At 41.3% G+C, this 22,871-nt stretch overlaps 4 protein-coding genes and 1 non-coding gene across 10 annotated transcripts in view; 2 read left to right on the forward strand and 3 right to left on the reverse strand.

Moving 5' to 3' along the window:
* Positions 1 to 1,269: 1,269 nt before the first annotated feature.
* LOC144090353 (uncharacterized) lies at positions 1,270 to 3,546 on the forward strand. Of its 2 annotated transcripts, XM_077621797.1 has the most exons (3): positions 1,270 to 1,735; positions 2,133 to 2,762; positions 2,897 to 3,546. In XM_077621797.1, the coding sequence occupies exons 2-3, from the start codon at positions 2,136 to 2,138 to the stop codon at positions 3,338 to 3,340; spliced, it is 1,071 nt and encodes a 356-aa protein (XP_077477923.1). In that variant the 5' UTR covers positions 1,270 to 1,735; positions 2,133 to 2,135; the 3' UTR covers positions 3,341 to 3,546. The 2 variants fall into 2 exon arrangements, with proteins under 2 accessions (XP_077477923.1, XP_077477921.1); XM_077621795.1 differs by having other exon boundaries at positions 1,270 to 2,762.
* Positions 3,547 to 9,684: 6,138 nt separating this feature from the next.
* Positions 9,685 to 18,331, reverse strand: LOC144089461 (protein L-Myc-1b-like). 2 transcript variants are annotated; one of them, XM_077620320.1, is made up of 4 exons: positions 17,860 to 18,331; positions 16,635 to 16,733; positions 12,821 to 13,390; positions 9,685 to 11,224 (listed from the first exon to the last, which is right to left on the reverse strand). In XM_077620320.1, exons 3-4 carry the CDS (start codon positions 13,317 to 13,319, stop codon positions 10,677 to 10,679), a joined length of 1,047 nt encoding a protein of 348 aa, XP_077476446.1. In that variant the 5' UTR covers positions 13,320 to 13,390; positions 16,635 to 16,733; positions 17,860 to 18,331; the 3' UTR covers positions 9,685 to 10,676. The 2 variants fall into 2 exon arrangements, with proteins under 2 accessions (XP_077476446.1, XP_077476447.1); XM_077620321.1 differs by lacking the exons at positions 16,635 to 16,733; positions 17,860 to 18,331 and adding an exon at positions 13,640 to 13,924.
* On the reverse strand, positions 17,351 to 17,424 carry trnai-aau (transfer RNA isoleucine (anticodon AAU)). Its single transcript has one exon. It is a non-coding gene; the product is annotated as a tRNA-Ile (tRNA).
* Positions 17,487 to 21,245, forward strand: LOC144089459 (zona pellucida sperm-binding protein 3-like). Its single transcript, XM_077620318.1, has 8 exons — positions 17,487 to 18,048; positions 18,121 to 18,233; positions 19,289 to 19,395; positions 19,468 to 19,642; positions 19,714 to 19,831; positions 19,895 to 19,974; positions 20,685 to 20,773; positions 20,854 to 21,245. Exons 1-8 carry the CDS (start codon positions 17,680 to 17,682, stop codon positions 21,174 to 21,176), a joined length of 1,374 nt encoding a protein of 457 aa, XP_077476444.1. The 5' UTR covers positions 17,487 to 17,679; the 3' UTR covers positions 21,177 to 21,245.
* Positions 21,189 to 22,871, reverse strand: part of LOC144089457 (uncharacterized) — a 28,173-nt gene continuing 26,490 nt past the window's right edge. For all 4 annotated transcript variants that reach the window (XM_077620315.1, XM_077620314.1, XM_077620316.1 and 1 more), the window contains one exon: positions 21,189 to 22,061. In XM_077620315.1, the coding sequence (XP_077476441.1) occupies positions 22,003 to 22,061 (59 nt within the window). In that variant the 3' untranslated portion in view covers positions 21,189 to 22,002. The remainder of the gene's footprint in view (positions 22,062 to 22,871) is intronic.

Below are 22,871 nucleotides of genomic sequence, written 5' to 3' on the forward strand. Positions count from 1 at the left end.
CAGATTATAAAAATAACTAAAAATCGCTTTTCCCTTCTCATACAGTAACATTATTTTGCTGTTGTTCTTCTTGGGGAGAACATTTACTAAAATTGCTCCTCCTGTTATTATTCATGAATGGATCCGAATAATATTTGGTACATATATACTAGGACTGTATGTCCATTAATTAGTGGAGCCGATTTTTTTTTAATTCAATCAGTCAATATAATTTTACATACTTTAGATATAAGGCAGGTCAATTATTTCTTTTCAAAAATAGTACTGAAGGCCCTTGAACGTGCCTGCGCAAAAAAAATATGAATGAATAAAAACAAACACTGTATAAAGAGGCATTGATGGGAAAAACAGGCAGGTAGCGGGGCACCTACTTTTTTGAAAACTTGTGTAATATCTCCGTTTCATAATCAACTTCAAGTGGGAGTGACAACTAAAAAGCTTGAAGCAGGAAACTGATCTCTTTCCTCAAAGTGATGTAATTCAACATTTTTCGGCAGCAAAAATAATTCTATTAAAAACTGTGCTTTGATTGGCCGGTAGTTGATCAAATGAGCTTATTAAATAATTGCCCGCTCATTATACTTCCACTTTTTTTCACTGATTATGATATTATTATGTTATTTTCCGGTCAGGATGTCCCTGTAGTGAGCTGGGCTAGGTTCCAGCACCCCCGCGAACCTTGTGAGGATAAGCAGTACCGAAAAATAAATGTATACAAGTCGTTTTTGTTGTGTTTTGCTAACTAGGCTAACGCTCAGTGAGGGTTAACAGGTCAAGGAAACAGTTAGGCCGCACCCACCCAGCTGATTTAAATAATGCAGGCCTTTTTGGCCCCAATAACGACTCAGACCACGCCCCTCTCCCCTCCCCTTCTCTGAGTAGCGGGAAATGTTACACTAAAATACACACACAAAGCCAAGCATAACAATAACAACAAAAAGATCCGAGAAATGACCGAAAGTCGACATTACCCGCATTGATTGCCCTGGAAACAATTACCCGAGGAAAGGAGGGGAAATAGTAGCCATGCCAACCTTCCTGTTGAGATTTGGACAGCGTAGACCAAAAACAAAGAAGCTTTTAGCCCCGCCCCTCAATATCCACCCTGGAGGCAAATTACAAATTGAAGAGTTTTAACTGGACTGATGTATATTGAATTACATTTTTTATAACGCAGACGACTTTAATATAAATGGGTCATTTTCACATAATTCAGCAAATAACGGTAAAGATATGGCCCTGGACTTTCCCTTTATGTGTTACAAAGTTATAAAAATTAATTACTACTGCTTTGTTTGCCACATATTATACTACATTTGGCACCAATTTTAAGAGAAATCTATTTGAGACACAAATACATTGAGAGCCAGTTTATGTTGAATTTGTCCACTCCGTTAGATGTCCAGAATCTAGTGTCACAGTTTATAGGAATGAAAAGTCGGGTTATGATTTATTTGTTTGTCTCTATTTAGAATGTGTTGTTTAGATTTGTTTCAATAGTATTTTCACTCAAGTTGTCTTTGAGAAAAATGCAAAAGAATTGCAACTGCAAACAGTTTTACTGATGTACCTTTCATATCAGTTAGTGTGTCTTTACCGTTATCACATGAGAAATACACCAAAAAATTCACAGTAAATACACCAGGTGGCTGGTGTGGGAGAAGTACCAGGATGTTGTCAGCCATATTGTCAACGCCAGCTAAGCAGAAGCCATGAGAATGAAACTAAAACCAAGGTAAGGACCATACCTGTGAAATGTCGTAACAATTCCATGTCTTTACCGATGTCCTAAAAACTTGGTGAACATAATTACTTTGCTTTTTAATGAACTGGGCATGGTGTATGCATGCAGAACACTATCATTTACTGAGTGCCAAGAAATACCATCTACCAATGTCAAAGGCTGAGGTGGAATGTTGTGTCTTTACCGTTAATAAATTTTGTCTTTACCGTTATAACGGGAAAGACGTATCATATAACGGGAAAGACTAAGTAGAAAAGGTGTATACAATAGATATGTAGAGATGAAATACATATTTTTAAATATACAACAGATATGTAGAGATGACGCTAACATGTTATGCTATGTTTATGTGTATACTAATTCCTGCTTTGATTTGTAAAATTTCCAGAACATGAATCCATTTAAGAAAAAAGGCGGTAAGCCACCTGCGAAAAAATCTAATGCTGCAGCGATGCGCAAATGCAGGGAGAAGATTAAAAATGACCCTGGAGCCTATCACAAATATTTAGAGAAAGAAAGGGAACGATATCAGAAAAGAAAGGCACAAGGAAAGATTCCAAATATTCACAAGCTTTCAGAGAGGGAGCAAAGGCAACTGAGAAGAAAATGGAAGCTCAACCAACGAAAGCAAAGGAGCAAGAAATTCCAACAACTGGAAGAGGATCTGCCAAGCACTCCCCCACCTAGCCCAGATGCTGATGAATTTGGTGAACCACAACCAGGACCATCGCAACCATCAACACAAAAGAAAGCTGGCAGGAGAAAGACGCAAGCCCGGGACCGCAAAGCATACAGAACAATTACCAAGAATAATGCTCAGATCAAGCAATATCAAACTGAAATACGGAAATTGAAAAGAAAGATCAGCAGAATGCAGAATGCTCAGCAGTTGAGTGTTAACGTGATCAGCGATTCTCCAGCATCGAAGGCATATTCCCTCCTTTCCAGCGGGAATAACAACAGGATAAGGAAGGAGCTAACATTCTGCTATGCTATCAAAGATGATCTCAAAGCAAAGGTACTAGCCAGCAAAAAGCGACAAAATGAAAGAAAGGCTATGTAACAGCTTAATTCAATCACCTTGTCTCTTGTCAATACTGTACCAATTTGACGTGAATATAATAATATATAATGATTTGTGCTTTCTTTCAGCATGGAGCATCAGTATCTTGTGACAGAGAACATTTGTCACCTGTCCAGATCAGGCCCTTCGCTAATAAGGCAGCACTCTCTGATTATGACAGCCTGGAAGAATCTACTGAAATCTTTCCTATCGAAGATGAAGTCAGTACCACAAATCTGAAGTTAGGTGATTTTGTTCTTGTGAAGTATTGCGGGAAAAAGTCTGTTCAACATTTTGTGGGAAAGATCATTCAAAACTTTGATGAAGATGATGAAGCTCTGGTGCAATTTATGCGTCGCAAGTCCAGTGTTATGAAAAAACCTTTGTTTGTGTATCCTGAAATGGATGACTTGGATGACATACACATAGACAATATTGTTATGAGATTGCCACCTCCTACAACAACAGGAGGAACCTCACGCACTGGAAAGCAGCATGTTTTTGATGTAGACCTAGGGAACTACAACTGTTAAGATTGTGCACTCAAGTATCCTATCATTTGATCATTGCTAACTTTGATTATATTGGCAACTTCTTTATCATTTGTCAGTATTAGCTTAAGATGTTTAGGCTTTAAGACAATTTCATGTTGTTGACAGTAAATCTGTATTTACAATTTCTTCCGTAAGACCGTATATATGTGTTCGAGTTGTATTACAATAAAGTTTACAGATATTAATCAATGTGTATATTTTATTTTTGCAGGGCTTTAAGAAAAAAGAAAAAAAAAAACAATTTTTTTTTATTGAATTTGACTTCAAAGTTTCCCCGGCAGATATCCCAATATAAGGGCTGGGGTACACTGTTACCATCATTTTACTGAAATTGCAACTAAGAGTACTTTATATAATTGCCACTAGTTCTTAATGGCCTTTTCCACACTACTGATACCCACAACAAAACACATAAAGGTCTTAGTTTTTCCCTGACATAGACTGAAGTTTCACCATACTGTCTTTTCCGTTATGCTTGGTCTTTACCGTTTTTGGAATAACGGGAAAGACCAATCCATATTTTTTAAATTTTAATTAATTATGTTTTCATTAAAGTTCCAGCTAAGATATTTCCAGGCAGTGCTAGTGTTGCTAATTAGAGATAATCAGAATGCTTGAATTGCATTTTGTAAATTATTCATTTTCTGAAAGTGTCTTTACCGTTATTTGCTGAATTATGTGAAAATGACCCAAATATATATACATGAAATAAACAATTTTTTTTTAAATACTTTCTTGCTTGGAGTCCCCCAAAACTCAAACGACACCGATAATCGCCCCAAAAATGACAAAAACAAAAACAATCCCTAACATGTTTTGGGGATCTGAGAGGAACCCGCATTACCTGAAAACAAACCACGCAAGCCCAGGGAGAAAAATTAATTGTTCTTTTTAAAAAAAAAATAATAATAAATTAATTGAACAAAAATATGATCAATTTGCCTTAAGGAGGCCCAAAAAGGAATTTGGACAAATTTGAATGTCTGTACTATTATAAAAAGAAATATTTCATGTTTTTTAATTAAAAAATGTAATTAATTTAACAAAATAAATTACTTGCTATTAAGAGGCTGAAAAAGGGGATGCGGACAAATTTGAATATTTGTACATAATCAACTACTATACAAAAGAACTATTTTATGTTTTTTTTTAATCCAAAAATGTAATTAATTTAACAAAATTTGATCAATTACTTGCTATTAAGAGGCCGAAAAAAGGGATTTGGACAAATTTGTACATAATCGACCATCAGAAATTTCGCCAATTCACGGATCGATTACATTTAAAGTAAGCAGACCGAATGAAAACCGTCACGTTGCCCCCGACACAAATGACTTTGACATCCTTGTAGTAATTGGTCTATAAATTGGCTTTTGACGTGTGGTTGCTGATGGGTGGGGGTGGGGGGGATTGCGCGGGTGGTCATCTGATCAGGCCTAACCCCCGAGGGGAAGACGCCACAAAGAACATAAGAACTAAAAAAGTCGAAACCTGGTGTGTTGGTGGGGGTGGAGGCCGTAATGGTTTTAATGGCGGTGGGGTGATAAAGATGAGGTTTGCAGGGGGTGTTGTGAGCAGGGTGGGGGAAGGGCAAATCCCCTTGCCCCGCTAGCTTGGGGGTGCAGAAGGTGCGGGGGTCGGCGGGGACGGTCCTCAATGGGGCTACATTGAAAAGACGCGGACTTTGCGTCCCAACTTTAGCCCAGGCAACTTTACACCGCTAGGCCTAACAAAGGAACATCTGCTAGCTAACAAAGCCGAGTAGTTGTGAGTTGAACAGCTTCGCCGCGCTCCTCTGCAACAAGTTCCAACTTTTTCCTGACTCAATCATACCTCTCAAACACAAAGATTAAAAATTTACACCTAATTAAGGGTTTGCAAACATCTATAACGGCGCTATAAATCCCGCATTCTGGACTCTTTTTATTACACGTCAACACTTTAGAGCGTCAAATCATCTTTTATAACCGACAAAGATAACGAAAGTCCCGAATAAACCGGTTGTGCTAGCTAGCCCCGGGCAAGAAAAGCAGAATTTATCGCTCAATTAACGACAGGCATCGGTCCAGGCCCTGAGGCGACAAAGCAGACCGTCAAACCGCCAGCACAGTTAATAGCTTGAAAGCCGGTATTACCTTCTTCTTAGCAAATGCATTTTTATTTTGTTCCAAACTAGCTTCGCACATTCCAAAAAGTTGACATTTGTCTAGTCAGCGAATTAATATTTTAGAAATAAGCCTTTGTGGGGTGTTTTCGGTAGGTTTCTGTATTGTTTTGTATTCTCGTTAGGGAGTCATTGTTGCATTCTTGAAGTTACTTCAGTAAGCTGATGATTGACTTAAAACTTAAAGCTTTACGACTGTTGTTTTCTCGATTAGTGCCTATTGGCTCTCGGACTGTCGTTAGCTGGAGCCCTAGCAGATTTCTACCCTCTTTTTTAAGCAATTTTCTCACCCGTTCTTGAATTTTAGCCTCTTATTCGACATGTATTGTTAAATTAGCTTCTTCATTGCAAAATAAATCAAATATCAAACAGGCGTCTTTCACAATAGGACCCAAAACAAGATGCTAACCTCGATGCTACGGCTAATTTAACCAACATTTGGCCCGTCTGGTCCGCTGACAACATCAGGGTTCAAATTACCTACCAGCTAGCTGGAGCCGACCCCCCGCAAAGCGCATTTTAGCACCTAGCGAAACTGCGAGGCGGACATGCTAACCACTTCACCACTGGTCCGCTACAAAAGTAAACATTTATCAGTCATGTCCTCCACATTTTTGATAGATATGTATTTGTCACTGACATAGCGTACATGCTAATTAAATGGCTTGTTAGCATTTTTGTGTCATGAAATCAAAATGCAACAAAAGTTAGCGTTAGCAGGAGTCGTTGATGCGGCTGTTTCAAATTCTTTGGCAGTCCTCACTTGGCAATAATAAGTTTCGCGTCATCTGTCAATCTGATTCGGATTTAATCAGTTATTGAAAGCCGCAATCTGATTGGTTGAAATAGCAAACAGCAAAAAAACAACCGTAGCAATTTGTGGACATTTTGGATTTAGTTTGAATTTGGTTTCTATCACTCAAAAAGTGGATTTAGTTCATTCAGATTTTAATTAAAGGGTGACGGTTATCAACCTTCGTGTCTACTTTCATTGTGAGGGTGTTAAACCCACTTTTTAATCTTCCTTCTAACGAGCGCCACGGTGTTTGCGGTCACAGATGGTAGCGCTGTTTACACTAAAAGGATTAGGATTGACTCCAGATTAGACGTGCATATTGATAGCTTCACCGCACTGACACGGTCACGCCGAAAAGCCCAAAATAAAGAGTCCAAATTGGATTTAACCCAGGTATAAAACTCAAAAACCTACGTAGCATAGTAGACTTGGTTTCTTGGGGGTGCTAGAGCCTATCCCAGTCAACTATTAACCAAAATGAATTGGTTACCGGCCAATCACAGGGCACAAGACTGACCACCATTCAATTTTACACTAATAGCTAATTAAAATTTAGCCTACAATTAGCCTAGCATTCATGTTTTGGTAGGTAGGAGGAAACCTGGGTACTTCAAGATGGAAAAAAAAAACACGTAGGTAAGGAGATAACATTCAAACTCTGCACAGGAAGGTCAAAACCCAGCAGGGATTGAACCCTCGATCCTAGAACTGCGAGGCGGCCATGCTAACCACTAGCCTAGCCTGTCTACGACGGGATCACCACAATTACGTAACGCTGACCTTCGGAAAGGCAGGGCAAAGAAAACCACTAAGCGTGACCCAGATACGCACACCTGGGGAGCAAGAAAATGCGGGTTGTCGGATGGAAAGTGGATAAGATGGAAAGTAGGGGATAGCCGGAGAGGTTGAAAGAGGGAGGGGGGGTAAAGATTAGTCGGAATGGCACGCTTGCGAGTAGCGGCTGCCGTTCCAGTGACACACTCCTGCTGGAATGTGGGTCAGTAGGCAGAGAAAGCGAATGAGCATGACTAGAGAAAGTTTCTTGAAACCCGGGTGTGTGCTTTTCCCACTGCTTTCTTCACCCTCGTGAAAAAAAGGGGGGGAATCAAACTCAAACTTATTTTTAGCCCAAAAAGTTGACTTACAAGCCATTGACGTTGAGGAAGAACCTTAAAATTCGCCCAAACCAGCAGAAAGTGACCAACATACAGGAAACAACCCGCATAGTTCAAATCAATGGTTAATGAAACAAAATTTACAGGAAGCGTTAGCTAATGCTAACCTGTAGCGACCCCTAAAATGGTAGTGAAGTGATGCAAAATGAACACACTTCTTGGCATTGGCAATAGTAAGTGATTGGTTGTGGATGCTCATATTTCAGTGCCATTGACGGCGGTAGATGTCCAATCTATTTGGAGTGGGAGGGGCGGAAGATGAGCCTCCACAGCCAATTGGACATCTATCATTCTCTATGGAGGCAGTGAGTCAATTTGATGTCACTTCCTTATCATTTTAGGCTACTTTCAAGTCACTTCCTGTTCATTTTGGATCATTTCCTGTTGATTTTAGGGGGGAATTTCCGGGCGATTTCCTGTTGGTTTTGGGGCATTTTAAGGGTCCTCCTGCCAGCGCCATTTTGACAAATACGACTCACAGGATTTGAAAAAATCAAAAATAAAAGCATTTCATTTTATGTTTAGCACGAATGAGGTCAGGCAGAGCACCCCCGCGCCCCGTATGTTTACACTAGCCGACCGGGTGTGTAAATTTGAAGAGTTTCAAGTCAAGACAGCTTCTTCTTGCGAGCGCCACAAATCTCATAGCGATTAGCATCCCGCCATTTACACACAGTGAGTTTGATGTTACCGCCAGATAAGCTTATTTATCTTTTTAAGCCTTTATAAAGTGTCCTGTATCTCCAAAATGGAGGTCAGTGATAAGGAAGAATCACAAAGCGCCGCGGTGCATTTGAGGACTTTTTTTACACCTCCTCGCTTTGTCAACACACAGCACAAGGCGGGGGACAACTGTCAACAATGGTGGAAGTATTGCGCAAGAAGCTACTAGCGGATGTTGCAAAACGAGCTCCGCCCTCTTTCCAAGAAAAAATGCACTTTATCTTATTGCTCAATTTAAAGTCGATGCTATCGGCCAGCAACACGCTATCGTAAAAAATAAAAAATAAAAGTGTGTGTGCGTGTGTGTGTGTGAGAAAGTGAAGGTGTGTGTGGGCGAGACTTGGGAAGCTGAAATTCTGGTCTGGCAAGTTTGGAGAGTCGAACCGGCAGAGCAAACAAATAAAAAAAAATAAAAATTACCCATGATCCTGCTTGATTACAGTCTGCTTTTGGCGCAATTTAGCTTGCTATTAGCTAACTGTGGACAATTTGTATGAGGCTTCAACCGCTAATAAATACGCTCGGTGAGATTTATAGTTTGGAATTACCGTATTTTTTGGTCTATAAATTTGCACTGTGTATATATATATTGAATTTTTGGGGAGGTTTTTTTTAATCCAAAATAAAGAGCAGATATTATATGTTTAAGTAATAGTAAAAATAGGGAACAACAGAAAAATAGGCACATTATTGTAACATATTTTTGGGAATAGCTAAAATGGCTAAAAAACACAACATAAGCTGTTGGTGGTCAAAATGGGGGAAAAAATAAGACCTGTCGCAAGCCCAGCAAAAATAGGGGAAATAAATGTGGCTTATAGTCCAGAAAATACTTGATAATAATTATTTTGGCAAATATTGCGGGTTAGGGAGTCAAAATTTTATCAATCCAATGATCAGGGAAAAAATGATTATCACTTGTGTTAAACAACCTACAAGACTGACCAAAACAAAAATGGCGGCCGCAGTTGTCAAAACATTCATATTCAGTAAAAAAGGTTTTAAATAAAGAAAACAAAAAGGACAATAAATGTTTTGATTTCGCGAGGAACGCACGTTGGTTCACTAAAATTGTGTCAAACGAGCGCACTGGATATTGTCGAATATAAAAAATAAAATTAAATAAATTATCGCAAAGGTATAAGGACATAAAATAAGGTGACCTGGTGTGGAATGTAAAATGTGATAGGGACAATTACACTTGGGATTGTTCTCAGGAGGCAAGATGTGTGTGTGGGTGTGTTACCTTGAGAGCAGATCAGGTAGCGCGTAATGCAGCAGCAGCAGCCACTGCAGAGAGGAGGCGGAGACTCGGCAGAACGGCGCCAAGGGCAAATCTCAAGGGCGGCGAGTCGGCGTGTGGATCTGCAAAGCTAGCCAATAGAAAACAGGGCTTGAATACGACGGCATCAAGGAACAAAAGAATTTCATGTTGCGAACAAAAGAAAAACGAACGGCATGCGGGTGAGCTTTCAAAAGGTGGTATCAAAATTTAATGTTTGTCTCGTAAAAACCAAAATCAGAGGATTTCATTGCGATCACAAAGTGACGTGTGAGTATAAAGTACAGCAGTGCTACTTCTCTTTCTCCATGCCTGAGCGGGAAATTATAAGGGTAAAGCTGGGTAACAACTGGCTATTGTTTACAGCCACGCACAGCCCAAAAAAAAATACAAAAAAATAAAACTTGGATGCAAATTAGCTCAGTACTCCACTTCGTTATAAATGTGCAACGATGGAATGAAGTTATTTGGGCTTAATTCCTGAAAATTGATGAATTTTGTAAGGAAATGATGTGTTTTCTGAAGAAAAATGTTGAGGGGTTTTGTGGGAATTCGTTTTTTTTTTACGATTTAAGAGTTCCCACACTTATAAGGCGTATGTCGTTTTTACATTTGCCGAGAAGTACCGTGAATGATGCGCTAACATCGCTAAAGTGTGGGTGATATAATACGGGTGGGCTAATTTCATTGTAAGGTGTCTCATTGCCAAAAAAAGGTGTCAAAACGAAGATGTTCAAAATCAAAGGAAAGACTTGACAGGTTGTCTAGATGAGCCGAGGCTGACCGCACTCAGATCATGATGAGACCTTAAAAGATGAAGTCAAATATGCCTGTTTAAAAAAAATAATAATAATAAAAAAAATGGAGGCGGGGCATATTGCAATGTCGCGGTACAAGCGAGACATTGTTCCGGAACTTTTTTCAATTTCCCCACGCTCGAAATATCACTGGTCCCCGCGAGCATCTAGGTGATTTGGCGACAGTTCCATAGAAGATGAACTGAACGCGGGCCACGTCACCCCCCGTGTGCCTCGCCCGTGACTGCAAAACAGGACTGAGATTTGGCGACGTCAGAGTCAGGTAAAAAAAAAAAATGCTACACAACGGGAGGCTAATTACACAGGGGGGTGTTTTCGTCCAAAAAAAGTCATTCGCTAAAGTTCTTATTTGGGGTTTCAGGGGCGCTTCAGCGCGGATAATCGGCGCAGGAGTTGCTGCTGTCGGATTTTCAGGCGTTTGCGCTCCTGCGCTTGGCGTTTCTCTTTGGCGTGCAGCTCCGTTAGGTATTCCGTGGCGTGCGTCAAGATGGCCACTTTGGGGGTCTTGGTGGACTCCAGACCCGGGATCTGATCCCGGAGCGCCAAGAACCTGGACCTCAGGTCGTTCCTTCGCTTCCTCTCCATGTAGTTGTGGGTCTTCCGGCGGTCCGTGTCTTCCAGGTCAGAGTTCAAGGAGCTTCCCGAGGGCGAGGCCGGACGGAGGCACGGCGGGGAGGCGGGGCCGCCCCGGAGCTCTTCTTCCTCTTCCTCCTCCTCTTCTTCGTCCTCGTCTTCCTCTTCGTCCTCGCCGGGTTCGCTGTCTGGAGAGCGGGCGGCGTAGTTGTGCTGCCGCCGGTGGACCGAGGCGTGGAAACGTTTGGGGCAGGGGTCGGCGCGCACCCTCAGGGTCACCTGTTGGCGGTGTTTGCTGTCCACGGTGACCACGTCGATTTCCTCGTCGTCGTCTGACATTGCAGACACAAGAAAACGGGAATTAATATTCAAGTCTTTGACGGCAATTAAAAAAAATGGATTGGAAATCCATTGCAGTGATGTCAAATTGGAAGCTGCTTTCTTAACTCTAAATGTTCCACTAACATTGTTTATAATATCTTTTTTTATACTCTTAATACTTTTGTAACATGTTTCAATGAGGACTTAAAAACTTGTCAGTCAAGCATCCTGAACTTAAAACTGCGTGCTAATACGCTCAGGAATTAGCTCGGTAGTCAGCACGCTCGACGGCCGCAGTGAGAGTAGAGAAATGAGAGTGCGGTTATATGGTACACGGTCGATTGGTCGCCGGTCTTTTGGTCGTCGGTCTTCTGGTCGCCCGTTGTCGCGGTCGGGGCGACCAAAAGACCAGCGACCAATCAACCGCACACGCGGTTATATCACCACTGCCACATTCTTGCCTTTTACAGTGGTTTTTTCTTAAACAACAGCTAAAATGTCATTGCTTTTACGCTACTTTGCTTTGAATCGATTAGCGATTTATACCCCTTTTCCTGTTTTTCGGCCGTGTCAAGTATTTCACGTTTTTTAGCAACGCGTGCAAAACATAAAGGCGGGGAAGGCCCCGCAATGAGGGCGCTCGGAAGTGCATTCCGCAACTGAGCAAGCTCATCACTATTTCCCCCACGATGCCTCGGAGCATTCAAGAATTCCAGCCTTTGTCATTCATCAGCAATTGTAAAGAGGGGACCTGCTGGTAGAAGGTGTCCCCCGATTGGACAGTTGAGTGATTTTGCCGGTAGAGGGGAGGGAGCCGGCGTTCCCAAATCCCTCGGCCTCAGCCTATTTGGATCCCGTGGTGCGCTCTGATTGAAAACTGGGACATTTAAGCGCGCTTTTTGAAGCGCCACGTGTTTTTTACGCCGCCGATATGTTTTCATATCAGGGGCCGATCTAGCAAAGGGGCAACTTTGCGTTTTTTGAGAGGTGGCAAGTATATCGTGATGGTTTCCGGGCCACATTGATGCCAACGAGATCTCGTGTGGGATTGAATTGGACATCCCTCGACGTCAATGTCGCTGAAAGATGAGCATCCATAGACAATTTAAGTGATTGGACACCTAAAATTGTCAATAGCAGTCACTTCTATTTTAGGGTACCCATCGGTGACTACTTCTGGCATATTTTGGATAATTTACTATTGTTTCTGAAGTTCTTTCGGGGAAGCTTCTTGTTTGTTTGTCATTTCCTGCTGATTTGGGGCATTTCCGGGTTATCTCCTGTTGGTTTTGGGACATTTTAAGGTTCCTTTTTAACTCGCCGCCTGCCCTTGAAAGCGCCGTTTTGACGGCAGGTGCCGAATGAACGAACGTGATTGCAGATAGGAAATTAAGAAAAAGCACAAGCTTTTTTACGGCGCCCTTGTCGCAAAAAATGTAAGAATTTCATTGTGTACGTACGTCATTATGAAAGAGCTAAAAAAAAAAGTGTCTGTCAGGCAGACCGGATCGGACCCCCTAGCGGGCCACATGCGGCCCGCCGCCCGCACCTTTGACACCCCCCTGTGTTACCCACATAACTGTTGAGAGTTCACGCTGAGCACTTACCGGAGGAGTCGCTCCGGGACTCGGAACCAGATGAGGCCGTCTTCCGGCAGCCACTCGCCGGGTAGGTGAGAACAGCCGCCGGGTCGACGCAGTCCGTCGAGGCCGAGGAAGGGAGGTGGCGGCTCGGCGAGACGCACTGCGCCTTGCCGGGCCTGACGGGGGTGCTCGGGGTCGGCTGCCTCCCGTGGTGGAGCGCCTTCTCCAGCTGCTTGCTGGCCGAGAAGCTACTCCACATGCAGTCCTGGATGATGATGGAGCTGAGATTTCCCAGGAGACCCTGACCGTCGCATTCGTCCACCATGGACAACCAGCTTAGTTTGTCGCCGGCGGAAAAGAGCACGCCGTCCCCGCTCTGGACGGTCCGAATGGGGGACATGGGAGGGGTGGGCAACAGCTCGAACTTTTTCCAAATGCCCTCGCTCGGCGCGGTAGACTTGTAAAAGTCCTCCTCGGTGTCAAAGTCGTCGAAAAAATAATGTTGGTAACAGTCCAACTCCATGTTTCTGCGGTTTTGCGGGAAGGGAAGGAGGGGTGGGGGTTAAAATCCACTTTGGTTTAGTCCGTTTCAGCCTGAAAAGGAAACAAAATTGTTGGCGTTGTGTGTCACACAAAAAAAGACTGACAATGTAATTAACAATTAATCGTGGCGGTGACACATGTGGATTGCTATTACATAATGTTCTATGAATAAATTTCGGCGGCAAGTCCACTTAAATGGCAACGAGGGCGGCTTTTTAAATGGCCGCACGCGAAAACGGCAAAGTCCACCGAACCAAACAAACAACGTCAACTTTGGGAGAATATACAACTCCAACTTACCAACTGGGAAAATGTTAACCAGTGACAAATCCACTTGTGGACCCCACGGAGCAAAAAAAATGCACGAAAAGTCGTTTTTTCCCCCTTCTTTTTGTTGTAGTATTCGTTAAACAACCCCTAAACTAACAATCGGTGGTTCCGCCCCGCGACGTGGAGAGGAAAAAAAAGCCGCGCAGTGCGTTTTTCGCGCCAGTAGCAATCCTGTTATAAGACGACAAAAGTAGGGGCGGGGCTTGCAAATATCTGCCGCAGAAGATCCGGGTAAGCCTCCTCCAGGTGGGCGGAGCCTGATAGATCACCACCCCCCGCCCTGTCTGCATAGCCACTTATGGTCACAGAGATATGCCCCAAGCAAAAAATAAATTAAACAAACTAAAAATAAAAATTCTGGATAAATTCATGTAAAATTCGGAGTATTTTACATGCTTCATCCTTAGCAAATAATTGGCTGCCATTGACGTCAGTTGGTGTCCATTTCATTTTGGGCCCAATTAAAAAAAATGGATTGGACATCTAGAGCCGTCATTGGCATGAACAGATTACAATTCTCGCTCCCAGTTTAAATGAATTAGACGTCTATTCCTGTCAATGGCAGGCAATGGGTTAATTTTGCATTCCTGAAGCGGCGCCATTGTTACTGGTGGGATACTGAATATCATATTAAAAAAATACTGTCTTGTGTGTTGAAAACCTAAAAAATAAAAATTGCTACAACAAATATAATCACTTGGACATAGAAAATAAATTTGAATGAAGTAGTGACTAAAATTCTCATGTTTGTTGGGGTTTTGCCTTTTTAAAAAAAAAAAAATAAGTACAAAATAATCCTACAAACAAAACTGGGGGAAAAATGAACAAACTACAAACTTCATTGGCGCTGCACACCGACGACCAGACGACAATAACAATAAAAATGCCAATTTTTGTTGAGCGGATACTCGCGAAAAGGACAGAAAACTACTCGCGAAAGTCATTCATCACTATTGTAATTGTAATGATTGGCACACAATGGCGATGCAAATACCTCAAACAGTGAGTACTTCATTACAACACTGATACTACTCAGCACATTTCAAAATAAAGAGATTGAGCCGTAGTATTTAGCATATTGATCCCGCCTTGCTCCGTTGCGAGCTCAGCAGGCCGAGCCAAAATGGCCGTCTCAAGTTCAAGCTGAGTCAACGTCATTGATTAGTGATGGTCGTCATTCAAACGGTTGCTTTATTACACGCTTTTAAAATACTACAGCGAGTGACTGGAAAATATTAGAAACCATATTCATTTTTTTCCGTTCCTCACAAGGGTTGGGGGGGTGCTGGAGCCCATTCCATATTCGCGGCATGAAAAAGCCAGAAATGACCATAAATTCCGATTGTGATGTCACAACCAGAATTGGCGAAAAAGTGGGCGTTCCCGTTGCTCTGTTTTGGATGGAATAACTATCTATTCTCATCTCATTTTCTGAACCGCTTTATCCTCACTAGGGTCACAGAGGACACCCTGAATTGGTGGCCAGCCAATCACAGGGCATGGAATAATTATGAAATGGAGGAGAAAAAAAACTGTCAGATTTGAGTGACAAGTAAATTACATTTTTTGACATGCGCGCCATTTCAAAACACGTTTAATAATCGGTCGGTAGCCTGCTTAGGTAAAAACGGGTTTGCTAACATTTTTCATGACTTCAAATGCATGTGCTATTACATGTCATCATTACAAAAATAAATAGATATACTTACAAATAATGTTCACATCCAATACCGAATATTTCTGTAACCAAATTAAATATGCACCACACTTTTTACAAATCTGCTAGACATCAAAGCATTTAAAAAAATATTTTTGAGGGTCAAAAGAAAATAAAAGAATTTAAATCAACTGCTTTCTTTTATAAGAATGAACTAATCACATTCAATCATGTTAGCATACGCTATGCCATTTTTTAGTACTTTTAATTAACCCAAAATAAACTTTAGATGCTCGACTAGGCTCTAAAATGCTAACAGGCCGGCCTCCTCAATCTGCTCCGAACCATTTTTAATCTTTAAAATATTGCTTTTCTTCATGGGGTCCTTGTCGGGGTAACAATGCTTAACACAAACAATAGCCGACTCCCTCCCTACCCCCCGTTTTTACTTCAAGTGGCCACCATTGTCTTTTATTGTTATAGTAGCATATGTGTGAGGACCGTAAAGAACAAAAAGGGGGTCAAGAGGTCATCTCCGTCGAGCACCCGTGTTAAGTCACGTGACCCGTTGAGTACCCGAAGGAGGACCGCTCGGGCGGCAGCGATGGAATTTGGACGCTCGCGTGTTCGTATGTTGTATACAAGAAGGGCCCTTCTTTTACCCACGACCTTTGTGACACTAATGCTAACCTTTAGCCCGCACATCCCGTCTTGGTGCGGGTTTCAAAACGGGTCCAGTCAACCGGAGACGATGCACGTCGCATGAATAATTCAGATATGTTTTATTGGTCCCCTGAGAGGTAAAACAGCAGCACTCAGACACGCCCTAAAAAGACTAAGAAGGGTTTTTCGGTTGCGGTTTCATGGACTCATCCACATTCGTTATTGAAAATAACCTGTTTATTTCACATATGGCAGAACTACACATTAAATTCGTGTAATTCGTGTCATTTTTACGACATTAAAAGCAATGGAAATTGACTATTTTACAGTGTAAAAAGTTCAAAGTGGACTACGACCGCCTGGCTAGCTCATTAAACATCACAATAACCGGGAGAATGCGCATCTTATTCAATTAAAAGCATAATTTCTTACTGTTTGGGGTCTGTAAAAAATCATGTAGGAATCAAACGCACCAAAGTGCTCCAAATTCAAAACAAGCCTACAAGTTTTATTTTGAAGTTTCTCGGGTCGACATAGATTAAGATATACGGTCCAACTAATGTTTTGTCTCTTTTTAAAATCAGCAGTGAAAATGCATTTTGAAAAATTAGCAATAAAGAAAAATGTATGCGTTTGATGACTTACCGGATGTGCCTTCTTCTCCAACAGTCAAATTCTCTTGCTTTCTTTTATTTTGTAAATCCTTTTCAGAAGAAGTCCTCAACAGACCGTTTCCTGCGTGTCCTGTGTGTGAATGTGCATTTTGTTAAAATCTTAAGTCTAAGGCTAGTTTGGTCACCTTTGATTTATTTTATGTTTAAGCCACCTTTGACGGCTTTCATGTCAACGGTCGTACTTGCTATAAGACATGCTCATTTTATAAAAACTGGACTTTGCAAAATCTACAAAGAAAACACAAAATTTCTCTGCGTCAGCCACATTAAACGTTTTGATTCTACAAAGCAGAGCAATATAATTACCGTTTGCCTGTTTTACTCATGGCTGTAACACGCCCTCCGGTGGCTCAGAGGAGCAACTGCAAGACTTTTAAGTGGTACGAAAGATGTATTAGTTGACGTTATTATCTTAATGTTGTTTCGAGGGCCTCTGGAAATAAAAGTAAGTTCAGTATTAATCAGGAATCCACCTTTTTATTTTGGTACAGGCATATTATTAGTATTTTTTGGGGGGTAAACGTCTGTTTGGCAGGTACGTATATTGTCGTAAAAAGATAAATGTACCTGCTTTTATACCGGTTTACCTGTCAGTAACCTATAATTTTACATTTATCAACATTTTTTAAACGTGTACTTTGATGTACAGAAATGCAAAAATAAACATAAGAGGGACGAAAAAACGAGTGGCCCGTACGGGGATCGAACCCGCGACCTTGGCGTTATTAGCACCACGCTCTAACCAACTGAGCTAACCGGCCACAGTATCATCCGGATCATGCGAGCTTTACATAGACAAAAACGTGTCGCCCACACCAACTTATTCGTGGAAATGTAGCTATAACTTCCTCCATTTAATAAAGCACTAGAGTAAAAGTAAAATACAACTTTAATCACGTCAATGTACTGTGCTCATATTGTTAAACGTTTTTTCTTCCAAACAATTCCCTTAATTACATCCACCTGCGAGTGGCGTTCCTTAAACGCTCACATTAGCAAGGTAACACAACGTGACAATGGCAACAAGACTTTCTACTTACACTTTATTTTGTCTTATATTACTTTTCCCCTGCTTTGAAATGGGCTTAAAGTCCCCCGAGAAAACAATTAAAGTTAGCCCACACCCAAAAGTTTACACTTTACAAGCTAGCAACCGCGACCCATCAACCGAAACCCCCCGCTTCGCCCGACCTCACCTTGCGGACGTCTCGTTGACCTGCTCCGCGTTCGACTTGGTCCTCCGGGTCAAGCCGTCTTTCTACGGATTCGGTGCGGACGAGTCTGAACTCCAATTGGGTCCAAACTGCCGAAGTAACGGTGTCCTGAGCCCGTCTGGAGACCTGCTCTTCGCATATCCCCTAACGGCGTGCGGGTCCCGTAAAGAGGTACGTACGAACCCGTGTTATAGTCCATTTTATCTGCTCCCCTGGAATGAAACTTTGTATTTTTTGTTCCAGTTGACGAGCGAATTCTTGGTCTACAAATATACTCTTTATTATGAACCTTCAACGGAGAGGTTTCCGAGCGGAGCTTCTCGGGTTGACGTTGAAATTGAATGTCGTTATCGAAGGTAGGCACCGGAAGCTATTTTTTTTTTGCATGCTACAAGGTTAGCATTTTCATTTTAAAGTTCCAAATGGACCTAAAACTAGAGGGGATAATATGTAAGATTAAGCGCAATTATAGTGGATTCTAAGTGTTTTAAGCCACATCTAAAGTCCTTCAAAAATATAATGTTCATTTAATACTCTTTATGACATGAACTTGATGTCATGTGACATAATTTAGGCGCATATATTTATACTGGCCAATATGGCGGTGTGTAATTAATCTACTTGCTCTAAAACGGAAACAACCTAACAGGTGAAAAATAAAATAATAAAATCAGTCGTTACCTTGAAAAGTCTCCATTATTGAAATCATCAAGTGACCTAAGCTAACTGCATGTGTCAAAGTGGCGGCCCGGGGGCCAAATCTGGCCCGCCGCATTATTTTGTGTGGCCCGGGAAAGTAAATCACGAGTGCCGACTTTCTGTTTTAGGATCAAATTCAAATGACGAGTATAGATGTATATTAAATTTCCTGATTTCCCCACATTTAAATCAATAATTGTCATTTTTTTCTGTTTTTAGTTCAAAAATCCTTTTGTAAAATCTAAAAATATATTTTAAAAAAACTAAAATAAACATTGTTTTAGATCTATAAAAAATGGAATATTAGGGGCTTTTAATCCAGTTCTTTTAATCCATTTATATATATATAAAATCTAAATATTATATCTAAAATGGTCCGGCCCATGTGAAATCAAGTTGACGTTAAAGCGGCCCGCGAATCAACCCAAGTCTGACAAGCTTGGTTTAAACTTAGCACCATGTTGTCATCTTCAAAATAAAACTCCAATTTTCTGTCAGTATACTTTCAAAATGTGAACATAAAAAATGACATATGCACTTCCAGATGTTTGTAAAGTTCAACCAAAGTACTATAAATTCAGTGTGTGGGAAAAAAAAGACCTAGCTAAAGGCTAAAGCTGTAATAAAGTAAACATCTAGTGGCTGTCTACAACCATGGTCATGAAAAACTAGTCCATATCCCTACTAAAATTTGAAAACAATCTTTTCCAAGGTACCACGATGTGCACCAACTGGCAGTCAAGCCCACCTGGAGAACAACGCACCTGTGGAAAAAACTTAAAGTGCATTCAAATGAGTTCCAAATCCATTTGATGGACGGTACGCAAAAATCCAACAAGCTTCTACGTTGCTTCCCATTCAGTCCGTCACGCTACGATGTGTCCAAATCAGATTCGTGGAGCAACCCGGTCGAAAATCTAGTGTTCCATCTTGGCCAGGAAGTCCGCGTCCAAATTTCTGCTCCACGTCTGCCTACCGGAAGTCGACTGTACATCGACAAGTGTTTCGCTTTACCGGAAAATGTCTCTTCTACGTCCCGTAAACACACAATCATTGGCAATTTGGGGTATGGATGGCGCAGGAAAATGCGGGTTTTTCTCCTTGGAATGGGTGATGTCATGTTCATTCCGTCCCCAGGTGCATGCTGGACAGCAAGCGGGACCCCGGAGGGGCTTCTCGGTTCCTCCGGGGCGCTAACGAGACCCTGAGGTTCTCCTTCAAAGCCTTCCAGTTCATTTTGGATCCGGACCGCGAGGTGAGAACGGTGAATTCATCCGCGCTGCCGCCAAATGTGACTTGACGCCGCCGTCTGTGGCAGGTCGGCATTTACTGCAAATTGTTCGCCTCATCCGAAGAGCCGAGTCCAGCTCGTAAATCGTGCACTTACGGAGATAATAGGTAAGACAATGCTAGTCATAGCTAATCACACTCATAGCTGGGGTTTATTTAGCATCCAGTTAGCCTAGCATGCATGATTTAGGGATGTAGGGGGAAGCTGGAGTTCCCAGAGAAAACAAACAAAAAATCACACTCGTAGCTAGGGTACATTTAGCATACAATTAGCCTAGCATGCATGTTTTGGAGATGTAGGTGGAAGCTGGAGTACCCAGAGAAAACCCATGCAAGCCCAGGGAGAACAAACAAACAATCACACCCCTAGCTAGGGTGTGTTTAGCATCCAATTAGCCTAGCATGCATGTTTTGGGATCTGGGAGGAAACTGGAGTACCCAGAGAAAAACCACGCAAGCCCAGAGAACAAACAAGCAATCACACTCATAGCTAGGGTGTGTTTAGCATCCAGTTAGCCTAGCATGCATGTTTTAGGGGATGTGAGCGAAAACTGGAGTACCCTGGAGAAAACCCACGCAAGCCAGGGGAGAACATGCAAACTCTACATGGTGAGAACCGACCTGGGATCGAACCCTCGACATGCTAGCTGAGATGCTAACCACTTGGTCGATTTTTTTCTTCAAATACTGTACATTTATTCATGATTTGACATTTTTTTCCGGGTTTGCAGTTCTTTAACATGACAGAGCAGACACAAAACATTCAGGAAAAATATTTGAACATATGGATTTTTTTTTTTTAATTATTTATTTACTAGGTGGACAGCTCTTGTAGGACATGACGCTATATGCCAGTGCTGTGATTCACGTTGTGGAAACTCCAGGTCAAAGAGAAGAAGCTTAGAAGGTACGGAAGGTGAATTTTATTTGGGTATTATTTGAAATGAAGTTTTTTTTTTTTAAATGCACACCTGTCTTTTTCACAAGGTTCCGTAAAAAGTGCCTTCCTGGTGGCAGATCCGCCACATGACAGACGCGATCAACCTCGGGACAATGCCGAATCGCCCAAAAATGGTGGAGGAGGAAGTGAAATTCTGAAGGAAAAAATTGGACACGCCTCTGAGAAGAAAAATTATGAAAAGATAGATTCGAAAGGCTTTACGGAAGATGGATCAGGCAAGAAAATGGAGGAAGAATTGAGACTCCATTCCGAAGCTGCTGAAGTCAACCAAAAAACTACAAAAATGCAATCACCTGACGTCCAAACTCACGATGATAAAGAGCGAACATGGTATTTTTCGTGGACATAGCATAAGCAGAGGTGCAGTGAATGATTTTTTTAATTATTTCTGACAATAAAACACTGTACACGTGCCAGATCTTGTCGTTTCAATATTTCCTGAAAAAGGTGATAGCTTAGTACACATGCTAACCCCAAAATAGGCCTCCATAATCCATGACATTTTACCCAAATTGATCAACTCAGATTCATGCAACGATTTCCTAGGCATGATGTGAAATATTGCGCATGTAAAACATGATTGAAGCATACGCTTTTCTCCACCAATCAGGAGTCGGGATACAGGGCAAATTCTGATTGGCTGCTTAGTGTCCAAACACAAGTACGACAAAAAATCCAGAACTATTGATGTACTTTAACATTGATACACTATATACTTCCTTACTTCATCCGTAATATTCCCTCCTCTCGTTTCATTGGCTAGTCATCGCCAAATCGGAATTCACCCTTCTGATTGGCTAAGAAAGCAAACATACAATATGAGTCAAAATCTATGTATGAACACAAAAATCTGCTTTTCGGAAAAATAACTTAAGATTTCTTTTTTTTTTGTTAAACAATGTCCTAGCAGGAAAAAAAATCTTTGGTATATTAGAAAACAAATAATTATTAGCTTTATTTACACAAGCGAGCGCCTTAAAGTCTTAATTGTCAGATTGTGGACAGGCGCAAATTCAGCAGGACGTGTGCGCTACAATCATTTTTCAAAGGGTTAATTTCGATGTCAATAAAGTTATTAAACTTTTGAATGTGCACTGGGAAAAGCCCTAACTCATTTGCATCCGTGATTTATTTGATTTATTATTATGAGCTAGAAAATCCACCTTTTGATTGGGTCATGTCTCCCCTCCGCCGGCGCTACCTTCGTCTGCACCGTTTGATTTCTTTGCTGCATCTAAAAAAAATGGAAGGATGTCAAAATATGTTTTGTAATTGTGGCTCATCATTGGGTTAACAATTAATGAATTAAAAAAAGACTCCAAAATGTGAACTAGCGTCCAAGTTGTGTTACTACAACCCTGTTAGCAACCCAACCAACAGGACACAAATGGTGCCGCAACACCCGTAGACAGACGCAACAGAACTTTATTGTGTATTTATCTTCTGTGAAGAATGACTACATTAAAATTAAAATATAGATCCTATACTCTAGACAGCAGTGTCCTTGTGCTAATTGATCATATAGCATTATTTGTTAGCTATAAAAATAAAAAATGGGTGTGTTTTCTGCACTATAAGGCCCAGCTAAAAGACATACAGTAATCCCTCGAATATCGCGGCTTCATGACACCGCTGATTTTTTCTGGGGGAATTTTTTTTAATTAATTTTTTTGGGTAAGTTCATAAAAATGTGAAAATCCAGCGGAAGCCACGCCCCTGACCTCCGCCTGCTACCAGAACTGAGCACTGAAGTAAAAATATAAAATATATATTTCTTTTATTTTAATTATTTTTTTAAAACGGGGTGATCTACTTTGCGGTTTTTCGTTTATCGCAGCCATCTCTGGTCTACATTAACCGTGATAATCAAGGGATTACTGTGTAGATCAATATTGGTTAATTATTGTATGAAATTCCCTCTAGCACAGCTCCATCTAGTGGATGTATAATCCCCTACTACTACAACTACTACTGCGCCTTATAATCCAGTGCGCCTTATGTATGAAATATATATATATATATACACACACACACATGCATATAC

Source organism: Stigmatopora argus, chromosome 15 (assembly GCF_051989625.1).
Source record: "Stigmatopora argus isolate UIUO_Sarg chromosome 15, RoL_Sarg_1.0, whole genome shotgun sequence".
NCBI lineage: Eukaryota > Metazoa > Chordata > Actinopteri > Syngnathiformes > Syngnathidae > Stigmatopora > Stigmatopora argus.

What these genes read in the sequence shown, in the direction of transcription:
- LOC144090353 (XM_077621795.1), top strand. Translation starts at nt 2,136, where the DNA reads ATGAATCCATTTAAGAAAAAAGGCGGTAAGCCACCTGCGAAAAAATCT. An exon ending in AAGATGATCTCAAAGCAAAG is followed by an intron (nt 2,763 to 2,896) that starts GTACTAGCCAGC and finishes GCTTTCTTTCAG; the next exon opens with CATGGAGCATCAGTATCTTG.
- LOC144089461 (XM_077620320.1), bottom strand. Translation starts at nt 13,319, where the DNA reads ATGGAGTTGGACTGTTACCAACATTATTTTTTCGACGACTTTGACACC. An exon ending in GTCCCGGAGCGACTCCTCCG is followed by an intron (nt 11,225 to 12,820) that starts GTAAGTGCTCAG and finishes CTGCAATGTCAG; the next exon opens with ACGACGACGAGGAAATCGAC.
- LOC144089459 (XM_077620318.1), top strand. Translation starts at nt 17,680, where the DNA reads ATGGCAACAAGACTTTCTACTTACACTTTATTTTGTCTTATATTACTT. An exon ending in CCAAATCCATTTGATGGACG is followed by an intron (nt 19,396 to 19,467) that starts GTACGCAAAAAT and finishes TGTCCAAATCAG; the next exon opens with ATTCGTGGAGCAACCCGGTC. An exon ending in TGCACTTACGGAGATAATAG is followed by an intron (nt 19,975 to 20,684) that starts GTAAGACAATGC and finishes TTTATTTACTAG; the next exon opens with GTGGACAGCTCTTGTAGGAC.